The sequence below is a fragment of the Schistocerca gregaria genome, chromosome 6 (assembly GCF_023897955.1).
Source record: "Schistocerca gregaria isolate iqSchGreg1 chromosome 6, iqSchGreg1.2, whole genome shotgun sequence".
Lineage (NCBI taxonomy): Eukaryota > Metazoa > Arthropoda > Insecta > Orthoptera > Acrididae > Schistocerca > Schistocerca gregaria.
The window spans coordinates 125774649-125786721 of record NC_064925.1 but is presented as its reverse complement, the minus strand read 5'-3'; the positions used below and the strand labels follow the sequence as shown (position 1 = coordinate 125786721).

General features: G+C 38.2%; 1 protein-coding gene across 1 annotated transcript in view; it reads left to right on the top strand.

Annotated features, from left to right (window-relative positions):
* LOC126278755 (odorant receptor coreceptor-like) overlaps positions 1-5790 on the top strand; it is a 52284-nt gene extending 46494 nt beyond the window's left edge. The window contains exon 7 of the mRNA XM_049979032.1: positions 5740-5790. Within this exon, the coding sequence (XP_049834989.1) occupies positions 5740-5790 (51 nt within the window). The remainder of the gene's footprint in view (positions 1-5739) is intronic.
* Positions 5791-12073: the final 6283 nt, after the last annotated feature.

Below are 12073 nucleotides of genomic sequence, written 5' to 3'. Positions count from 1 at the left end.
TTCTGAGCTTTTTATATTAGAAAAAGAAGAAAAAGATACATAGATGTGAGTTAGTAATTCCTGCCCATGACCTCTGACATGTTACAGTAATAGAAGTTCTTTTACAGTATATAAGGAGTTGTTACGGAGAAACTTTCTCAGTTACTTTGAAATTTTACTTTGTTAAGTGTTAGATAAGAGTCGAGAGGCATGAAAGGGAAGCAGTGGTTGGGAAGGGAGTAGACAGGGTTGTAGCCTCTCCCCGATGTTATTCAATCTGTATATTGAGCAAGCAGTAAAGGAAACAAAAGAAAAATTCGTAGTAGGTATTAAAATTCATGGAGAAGAAATAAAAACTTTGAGGTTCGCCGATGACATTGTAGTTCTGTTAGAGACAGCAAAGGACTTGGAAGCGCTGTTGAACGGAATGGACAGTGTCTTGAAAGGAGGATATAAGATGAACATCAACCAAAGCAAAACGAGGATAATGGAATGTAGTCGAATTAAATCGGGTGATGCTGAGGGTATTAGATTAGGAAATGAGACACTTAAAGTAGTAATGGAGCTTTGCTATTTAGGGAGTAAAATAACTGATGCTGGTCGAAGTAGAGAGGATATAAAATGTAGACTGGCAATAGCAAGGAAATCGTTTCTGAAGAAGAGAAATTTGTCAACATCGAGTATAGATTTAAGTGTCAGGAAGTCGTTTCTGAAAGTATTTGTATGGATTGTAGCCATGTATGGAAGTGAAACATGGAAGATAAATAGTTTGGACAAGAAGAGAATTGAAGCTTTCGAAATGTGGTGCTACAGAAGAATGCTGAAGATTTGATGGGTACATCACATAACTAATGAGGAGGTATTGAATAGAATTGGGGAGAAGAGAAGTTTGCGGCACAACTTGACAAAAAGAAGGGACCGGTTGGTAGGACATGTTTTGAGGCCTCAAGGAATCACAAATTTAGCATTGGAGGGCAGCGTGGAGGGTAAAAATCGTAGAGGGAGACCAAGAGATGAATACACTAAGCAGATGCGGAAGGATGTAGGTTCCAGTAAATACTAGGAGATGAAGAAGCTTGCACAGGATAGAGTAGCATGGAGAGCTGCATTAAACCAGTCTCAGGACTGAAGACCACAACAACAACAACAACACGAGTGTTAGATATTTTATATATCTGGGTAAGTGATCAAAACATTGTGCACCCATTTTTGTACCAAAGATAATCTCAATGTGGATTAGTGAATACCATTTGTCCTTTTAGTATTGTAATATGTACATTATTGTTCTTTTGAACTGCAGTGGATTATTTAAACAAACGTCATAAGGAAATAAACATACTGTGAACCACAGACATAATACCCAACTCGTTAAACAGATGTGTGCATGACGATCGTTGGCGAACACCACATATTATTCTTAACAGCACGTTTTTATGCAATGAGGAATCTCTTTGTGATAAATGACCCCAGAACGTTATTCCACATGACAATATTGAACGAAAATATGGAAAATATGTCAGCTTTGTGATTTCTCTCTTCCCATGTGTAAAAATAATTCAAAGTGCAAATGTGGCTGAACTAAGCTGTTTTAGGCATTCCAAAATGCGCTCTTTCCGATTTAAATTATAGTCATTATAGACACCTAAGAATTTTGAAGTTCTGACACTAGTTATTATTTGTTTACCATGTGTTACACATAGCAGAACTGATTAAATTTTGTCTAAAAACTGAAGGTGAGGCCGTTCACATAAACCAGCTAATGGTACTTTTAAGAATTTTTTTATCATTTTTTCTGTTTCTCTGTGTATGCTTTGACTGATTACAATCTTAGTGTCATATACACGAAGAACTAATTCTGCTTGTTATATAGTAGACCGAATATCGTTTCCATATATCAGGAACAATACAGGACCCAAGATTGAGCCTTAAGGAACCCTATATGTAATTACTCTCCAGTCAGATACATGTGTCCAGACTATATTGGTTGAATTACTATGTACAGCATCCTGCATTATTTTACGGATGATCAAGTATTGTACATGAGAAAACTTATGGAAGACAAGGTCACTCTTGTTCACAGAAAGTTTAAAACAAATGGACACACAGATTGGCAGACCAAAGTCGCTGATATCTGTCTGTTGCAGTATCATGGAGCTTACTGTAAGCTCAAACATTCCTGAAGGAAATAAAGTTTATCTTAAAGAAGCAGTTGAACTCAAAAACATGTCTTCCTCTATTCATACCCGATATCTTGTGAACAATTCATGCAGATGAACAGGTACATTGGCTCTTTGCAGATAAGATTGGCTCAGAGCAAAATAAAATAAAAGGGGAGAAAAAAAATCGACTCCATTTAAGCTCATACATGCAAAAACTAATGTCATTTTTCTTGTTACAAACAATAGGTAGCAACACTACCTATACTATTTATGCACTGCTTCTGTAGTTAACAAATCTACCACTATATGAGCGCTTGTTATATGACTGATTTTCTTTTTGAGGTAGAGCATTTGTGTTTCAACTTTCATCTGTTTGATATGAAAGTCATTTTTATGTTAGACAGTTTATGCTTATATTGGGATGTTAAACAAAAAGACTTTATTGTTCATTCTAGTATGACGTTAACACTCTATTTCACAATAAGATAGAATTGTCAAATGTTTCTGGGTAACATTCAACTGAACAGTTTTAGGCTCAAGTTAAATATCTTATTCTTTTCTTTCTTTCTTCTCATTCTTTCTTTCTTCTCATTAGGCTGATCAAGGGCCTAACAGTGACCAAAGCCAAAACCTTATCCCCAGGTTGAAAATGTAATGTAATTGTCCCACTAATCAGACTTCTTGATTGCTAGCCAACGAACAGAAATAGAGTTTAAATCCTTGATGAAACCTTCATCGAGAAGACAGAGAAATGAAGTATCTGCTCAAAATTATCAACTGATAATAAGGAGATCTCTTACAGGGAAGATGGTGTGCACAATAAACCAAACCAAAAAAGTCTCTAAAATAAACAAATTTTCTGTTCCTAAAAAAGACAACTTTGTTTCATCACTTTTGTTGATATTTACATTGTGTTGTCTTTTTGAAATGATCGCCTAAAAAATAAGGTAATTAGTATCTGTGTTGTTCATTTTCTCTTTATGGGTTTTTTAGTTATTTAGCTCCAATTTTGGGAGTAAACAATTACTTCATGTATGGTAACAATCTGTTTAATGTATGATCATTTGAAATTTTACAGTATGGTCTCCATGTTTTTTTTTGTGTAATGTGGGCAGTTTTGTACATATGGGACGAAGTAACCCCATATAAAGCTAACATTTCCCTTATATTTTTTATATTGGAAACATAAATAGTGCCTAAAATATCATAATGGCACAACGACTCATCCACATTCAAGATACAGATAGGACAGTAACTCGTACACTGCAGTTTTAACAGTCCCCTGTATACTAATCAGAGCTTAACATGTCAAAGAAAATGGAAAAGTGGGCCAATGCTATTCCAGCTAACAATACTACATCATTAGCTGCCAGCCAACATAGGATCATGCTGGGTATCTTTGCAAATATATAATTGTTCACATGAATATTTAACTAATTAAACCCAGTACGTTATAGTCGCCAAATGTACCAAGAAAAGGAACATAATATTGGATGTGCCCCAAGAAAGCATAACGAGGACATCAAACGTTCTTATAATATGCAAACGATTTATGAGATAGAATCAGCAGTACCATGAGTTTCTTTGCTGCACACGTTGTCATCTACAGGGAAGTATCGTCCTCGAGCGGCAACAAGGCAATGACCTCTCGTTAAATGTGGATGAATTCAAGATAATGCTTATAACAAAGAAAAAGAAACCGGTAGTATCACGTTGTAATCTTAGTGGCGAACAACGTGAACATGTCAGATCATGTATGTACTTAGGTGAAATGCTAAGAGGCGTCACGTAAAATCAGTGTTAGGGGAGAAGGTTTGATTTGATGGAAATCCTTCCGTGAAAATGCAATGTATCTGGAAAAGAGATCGTAAACAAGACACAAGCACGACCTGTTCTGGAGTATTCTTCCATTGATGAAGGCGACGAAAATATCTACAATAAAATACCTTCTGAAAGAAATTGCGTAAATATTCACTCCTCGCAGATAGTGCAGATTACCATAACTGAATACTGTCTGTTCTTAATAGAAGCCTACATTATCAAATTTGAAATGGACACACACACACACACACACACACACACACACACACACACACACACACACGCATGGAGCCTCCATCCTCCCCTTCGCATTTACTGTAAATAATTATTTGCGTTTCCATGGTATTTCACAAATGAACAATTGTATGGCCTTACACTCAAATAAACCAACACACTAACATTGTGTACCTCATATCTGCTTCAGAGAGTATACGTCTATAAGCTTGTTAGTAATATGTCTATCTGCATATTATTTTAATACACCTATCAGCACATTATTTTAATTTAATGTTTATTTTACTTCAAACTTTACTCAATTGTAACAAGAACAGATGTAATAGTAAGAATTCAGAGTTCGGCATAACCAAAATTTACAAACACACACACAACTGAGCAAGAGCTAGTGTGTGTGCATTTGTGCACACACATTTTAGGTATTTTCATCTTTCTTTGTTCTTTTTAAATGAGCACTTGACTTGACTAACTCACAAAACTCAATAGAAAAACACAGAAACCACCCATTTGCACCACTTGTCCGCCTTATTTTATCTACACCTGTTTATATTTTTAAGACTATATACATCTGCATGTGTCCAGGAAACACATAGCTTTGGCATAACCAAGACTTTGCTCTCTTCTGTCATTCCTTTCATCCTATCTCTGAACCCCAGCCTAAATTTTTATTCATGTATAATTTTGCCACTGTTGGCAACATGCTTATTGCATTGAATGTTTTCCAAATGTCACCAGATATGTAAACTGGTACAACGTTTAAGCTACATAAACTTGATAGAAAAGGATAGTACTACTCGAAATATTTACTCTGATACATCTGTTCATCTACTCAACCAAACAGTTCAACAATGATTTAAGACTTCCTGCAAAATAATGGTCTTGTCTTGTTGTATATACTTTGCACTTCTAAATAGTGTTTCTGGTTTTGATGCAGTTCGTTTCAATAAGAAACACGGTCTGGTATTAAACTAAATGACGGTTTATCCAATTCGATAAGCTAGTATACCGACTATGTTGAGATTCCTTCTAGATAGTAGACTGTACATGTGTTTTGTATGCATCTCATCGGTTATTTAATGTTGTTGTTAGCTCTGTGTCCATAGTCTGTATTTCCTCTTTAATTTTGATCTTGTAATAATTTATTTCCCTCTTCAGTTGTTGAATAAAAGTTGTATTGCTTTTAGAGACACCACTTACAGTAGTTTACAAATTTAATTCTACAAAAATTAAAAAAAAGAAAATACCAGGATTATTGATTGTACAGGGAACACGCTAAGTCGATCCCAGAATCTGAAATTCAATTTCTATAGGACAACATTTAAAAATTGAAATACAGTTCTACCTTTTACAATATAACGTACCTATTTCCACATATACATTGAATGTGAAAGCCGCTAAAGAATGCTGTACTCCCTTTCCGATAGCTGGATAAGAAGGTAGCAGCTAAGTTTCAAATTACTTTCAACAGCGAATTATGAACCCTACGATATATTAAGATACTCAATATAATTATTACTCTGGCTAATTTCGATTTATCTTCTTACAGATCATGAACGTTTCGTACACAATATTCAACATGCTGTTAAATACACAATGAAGATGTAAATGTAAGAAGGACGCAGCGTCGCTGAAATTTCAAAATGCTCTCTGCCGTTCTCGCAACATTCTACTACATTAATTGGTATAGAAAGTATGTTGATGACGCAAACGTAATCTGAGCAAGTGACGTTCGAATGGGTGCTCAGGTGACCTAACATGTAGACGTCGAAAATGCTTGCTGAAACACTGCATGCCAAATTCGAATGCATCCTCTGTTGAATGCACTACTTCACTGCAAAATAGATACGGAATGTGCAAGCCGTCACGTGAGACAATTGTTCTGTTTATTTTCATGGTGTTTGGTTCCCTATTTACACCTATATCAGAAAGATAAGTCTTGTCTTTCAGCAGCAATCGACAGCTGGTTTCTAACGAGATAAAGAAAGGTTTGTAAGATTCAGTGACAGTCATTTTGATAATTACAGGTATGTAGTAATGATGATGATGTACACAATTACAATAAGAATATAATTAAATTCACTACACATTGTTGTAAACATATGTATTTACAAAATAAACAAATCCAATGTATCAGTGGTGGTTTGAGAAACACAGAATGTAACAACAATGGAACGATTATGACTGGTAGTAAAAATGAATAACTAACACGACTTGAAATGCCTGTGGTACTGCAGTAAAGGAAAGCGGCGCTTTGAATATGAGTAATGCACCGTATGTACAGAATTATTGAAGAATAGACGAATTTACGGGTAGAATTTATAGTAATCTTAATTTTCAGAGGTGTGGAAACAGCTATTTAAGGGACCTGCTTCCTTCTGACGGATGCCACAGTGAAAATGAAATTATACATTAATCGAGTAAATGAGGCTTATCGCCCAATGTTCATATTAGCTACAGTTACATATACAGGGTGACAATTATTGATCTATACGAGATAAAATCGTCATAACTTCTGAACTGTTTGTGTTATGAAGTTCAAACTGCATGGTTGGGTGCGGGGCACGATGGGAATTAGTATTCTCTATGTGGTTTGCCTTAGCGACGAAGCCCACTTTCATTTGGACGGATTTATAAATAAGCAAAGCTGCTGCATTTGGGGGATTGAAAACCCGCATTCAGCGATCGAGAAGTCTCTTCACCCTGAACAGGTGAACGGGTTTGCAATTTCCAGTCACAGAATAATCTGCGCGATATTCTTTAATGGCACGGTGACTACCGAACAGTACCCGCGAAGGGTCTGGAAAATGATTTCATCCCCATTATCCAAAGTGACCCTCATATCGACAAAATGTGGTTCATGCAAGACGGGGCTCGACCCCTTGCAAGAATGGGGGTGTTTGATGTTGAGGAGGAGCACTTCGGGGACCACATTCTGCCTTTGGGGTACCCAGAGGCCACTGGCATGGTCCTTGACATATTCTCCTGATCTGTACACATGCAAATCCTTCTTGTGGGGCTGTAGTAAAGACAGCAATAACCCCAAAACCATTGATGAGCTGGAAACAGGTCATTGGCAGCATCGACGTTCCGGCACTTCAGTGGGCCATGCAGAATTTAGCTATTCGTCTGCACCACAACATCGCCATGGATGGCAGGCATATCGAACCTGTCATAACCTAAATCCGAATATGTGTAGTGACGTTTAAATGTAGAAAAATTCTGTGCACGCCTTAGTTTGTGACTGATTTACGTTGTTTTTTTTCATATAGTTCAATAACTGTTTCGCTGTACGTCAGCAGACACTGAGAGAAAGCAAGAATAAACGCACATTACATGAGAACACATTGTTAGCAGTTCACTCTTTCTGAAGTTTGGTTTACTAGTGTAAGTAAAAACCAACATTTCCTGACTTGAAGAAGATATGTCCTACCGTAGATAAAATTATAATCCAAGAATGAACTGACGAACGCAGTCTAACTGTACCATTAGCATTGAAATTTAATTGAGCAGAACAGTCTGTCGTTAAACAGCGGAAAGATAAAAGGGTGGGTTCAGCATCAATAAATTGAATACAAGTGACCATAATGTACCAATTATAAGACTACAGCAACAATGATAATTTTTCAGCAATGCAGTTGGGGTCTGAATCCTGTTTTGTGATTATAATAGTCAAACATGAAACACTGAACATCTAACCTTCTGCAGAATCACTTACAGCTTCTCTCCAAGTTGCAACTTTATTAGGATCCACCTTACTTTCTGTTAAATTATACAATAGCACTGGAATAAATGTGTGTGAACTCCTAAGGAACCAAATTTCTGACGTCTTCGGTCCCTAGACTTACACGCTACTTAAACTATGTTCCACTAACTTATGCTAAGAACAACACACACACCCAAGCCCGTGGGAAGACTCGAACCTCCGGCGGGAGTGGCCACGCAGTCCGTGACATGGCGCCTTAAACCACGCTGCCACTCCGTTTGGAACAGAGGATGCAATCAGTGATGCGTAATATTATTCGAGACATATCAAATGTATCTGTTGTCAGGGACAACGGTTGCGTTCGTAACACGGTTATCAAGTAATGTATGTAGAGTAACTGTTAGTTCTTAAATACCAAGACAACGAGTAGGTAAATTCAAATGATGGGGAATACCTAAATTCTACGTCATACAGTTAATTCAGCAGTCAAATGAATGGAATAATACATGAGCTCTTAGTAGGATAAAGACATATGACAAGCAAGCTAAACATGCAAATACGAAATACATAAAATTCTATACCCAGTACAAAAGTTTAATAGGTTAAGCTTTTAAGTAGCCTGTTTAGGTTTTTGTTGGTAACGCCACGTAGCGCTCTGTATGAAAATCACTGACTGTGCTGTGTGAACTCTGTGGCTGATTTGCATTGTTGGAATATTGCTGTTGTAGTATTGGGCAGTTAGATGTGAACAGCCCATAGCGTTGCGCTGTTGGAGGTGAGCCGCCAGCAGTGGTTGATGTGGGGGGGGAGAGATGGCAGAGTTTTGAGAGTGGATGATCTGGACGTGTGTCCATAAGAGACAGTAAATTTGTAAGACTGGATGTCATGAACAGATATATGTATGATATAACTTTTGGACACTACTAAGGTAAATACATTGTTAGTTCTCTACCAAATCTTTCATTTGCTAACCATGCCTATCAGTAGTTAGTGCCTTCAGCAGTTAGAATCTTTTATTTAGCTGGCAGTATTGGCGCTCGGTGTATTCCAGTAGTTGGAGTAACGAAGATTTTTGTGAGGTAAGTGATTCATGAAAGGTTTAGATTATTGTTAGGCACGGCCATTCTTTTGTAGAGATTATTGAAAGTCAGATTGCGTTGCACTAAAACTATTGTCTGTCACTCTAGTATCGATCAGAATAAGAAAAGAGAGAAATGTCTGAGTACGTTCAGTTTTGCTCAGCTGTTTGAAAATCAAATAACGTAAGGGATATGCCAGCACAGTCATTTTATAATTTTTCCGAGGGGAGGCATCAAACTGAATGGAAGGGTGATTAAGTTGACTGAACTAGCCGCGCGTGCCCGAATCTCGTGGTCGTGCGGTAGCGATCTCGCTTCCCACGCCCGGGTTCCCGGGTTCGATTCCCGGCGGGGTCAGGGATTTTCTCTGCCTCGTGATGGCTGGATGTTGTGTGATGTCTTTAGGTTAGTTAGGTGTAAGTAGTTTTAAGTTCTAGAGGACTGATGACCTAAGATGTTAAGTCCCATAGTGCTCAGAGCCATTTGAAGCATCTAGCCGCGCGTACACTTACAGCGATCAGCATATGGCAGACATTCCAAAGTCTAGTAACGTTTCTCGTTCGACGGGTAGCAATGTAACTGGCACACTGACTCGGAAACGAATCACATGACTTGTCGCGTGCTTCAAAGGCTACACAAGCTCACCAGTTAGCAGTCGATTCTTGGTACACAGTACCGTCTTTACATTACTTCAGAATAAAGACTTCGCAAAATAAAGTAATAATATAACGAAAAACTGAAAGTAGCTGTACAGCAGGCAACCTTCAACATTTAGCTGCTAAGTAAAGGAAATATAAGAGGGAAATATTTCAAGATCGTTTAATTCGAATAAAAAATTCAACAGCGCTTTTTAAAGTCTCTTAACGAGGAATGTGCAAAGAACGTGTACTCCATTTTTACATCAGTGTAGCAAAGCATCCACGAAATGGCAAATTATCCATCACGTCTGTACGTAAAATGTTTCCATCCTGCAGATTAAACCGTCGTACGATAAAACCTCTTTCTTATGCATAAGCGTATTTTCAAATTTATCTATCTATTTAAGGTTTTAAAATTTTCCGTATGTCGATGACGATGGCAATCTCTTGGGTAAAATATTCCAGAGGTAAAACAGTCCCCCATACCCCATCTCCGGGCGGAGAGTGGGAATACTCATAAGGATGTCGTTATCACGAGAAACAAAACTGGCGTTCTACGGATCGGAAGCGTCGCATATCCCTTAATCTTGGAGGTAGGATAGAAAATTTAAGAAATAGATACGTTAAAATTGGATATAAAGTTAGTTAGTGAGGTTCGGTGGCAGTAAGAAAAGGAATTCTGTCAGGTGAATAGAGGGTTACAGCACAAACATATTTCTAGATTCTCGGAAAGCATTTGACACGGTGCCATAGTGCAGGCTGTTAACGAAGGTACGAGCATACGGAATAAGTTCACATATACCTGAGTGGCCTGAAGATAAATAATAGAACCTAGTATGTTGTCATCGACGAATGTTTATCAGAAATAAGGGTATCGTCTGGAGTGACCCACGTAAGTGTGATAGGGCCACTGTCGGTCTCTGTGTACATATATGATTTTGCGTAGATGGTGGGCAGCAATCTGCGATTGTTTGCTGATGATACAGTGGTGTACGGTAAGGTGTCGAAGGTGAGCGGATGAGCAGGAACTTCAGACCTGCTATATTCGGATACAGTGTCGCTAATGTTCTTCTTGCTAAAGTCAATTCGTTTACACATATGGGCATAACATTGCAAAGCGATATAAGATGGAACGAGCGTGTGAGAACTGTGGTAGGGAAGGCGAATGGCGGATTTCGGTTTGTTGGGAGAATGTTAGGAAAAAGTTGTTCACCTGTAAAGGAGACAGCAGCAGGACACTTATGAGACCAATTCTTCAGTCCATCTCGAGTGTTTGGGATCTGTACCAATTCGAATTAGAGGAAGACTTTGAAGCAATTCAGTGGCAGGGTACCAGACATGTTACTGATAGGTTAGAACAACACGTAAGTGTTACAGAGATGCCTCAGAAACCCTTATGGGAAGGAGACTTTCTTTTACACTATTGAGAACATTTACAGGCATTTGAAACTGACTGCCGAACAATTCTACATTGCGCATAACGACCACGAAGATAAGATACGAGAAATTAGGGGTGGTAAGGAGACATATAGTCAGTAGTTTTTCACTCGCCCTGTTTGCGAGTGGAGGAAAGGAAATGACTAGTAGCGGTACATAGTACCCTCCACCACGCACCATACGGTACCGTGCGGAGTATCTTTGTAGATGAAGATGAAAACGTAGAAGAAGGGATCCGCTGGGAGGACACATTCTGAGACATCAAGGGATCACCACTTTAGTACTGGAGAGAAGCGTGGCGGGGGGAAAGGGGGGCGGGGATTGAGAGAGGGGGGGATCGTACAGTATGATTACAGTGATTACAGTAAGCAGATTCAGTAGTATGTAGGTTGCATTAGTTACTCGGAGATGAAGAGGCTTGCAAAGGATAGAGTGGCACGGAGAGCTGCATCAAACCAGTCTTTGGACTGAAGACCACAACAACAACAATAACAACAACAACAAGTCCATTGTTTCCTACACCAGGACTTGGCTATTCATTTTTCACGTGCTGCTCATCAGCCTTCTGCGTCACTAAGCACTCAGTAATGATGGGTTTGTTGCTCCGTCATTCGTAATGGAAGTAATCTGAGGGTGAACTCTGCTGTCATCTTCCACAGAGATGTCGAATTTATTTGCAATCTGACAATGAAATCAATATTACTACGATCACAGAGTGTAATGAGTTGCTTCTATTCTGTTTTACGGTCATATCACAGAAATAAAATAAAAGAATGACACTTTAAAAGAAAAAAGAGAACTACAGGACCACCATGATTACAAACTTTTTGACAGGGGATTTTCTATCGTCGTTACCACACTCTAATAATTGTGGCTGTGTTTGAAACAGCAAACCCTTTGAAAGGCAAATTTTAAGAGAAAGTATTTCACAAAGAGTTACATATCTGAATAAAATATAATTGATTTTAAAGGCCTACGAGAACAATATCTCATGACTAGACAGCGTGGAATAAACAGTGGTGG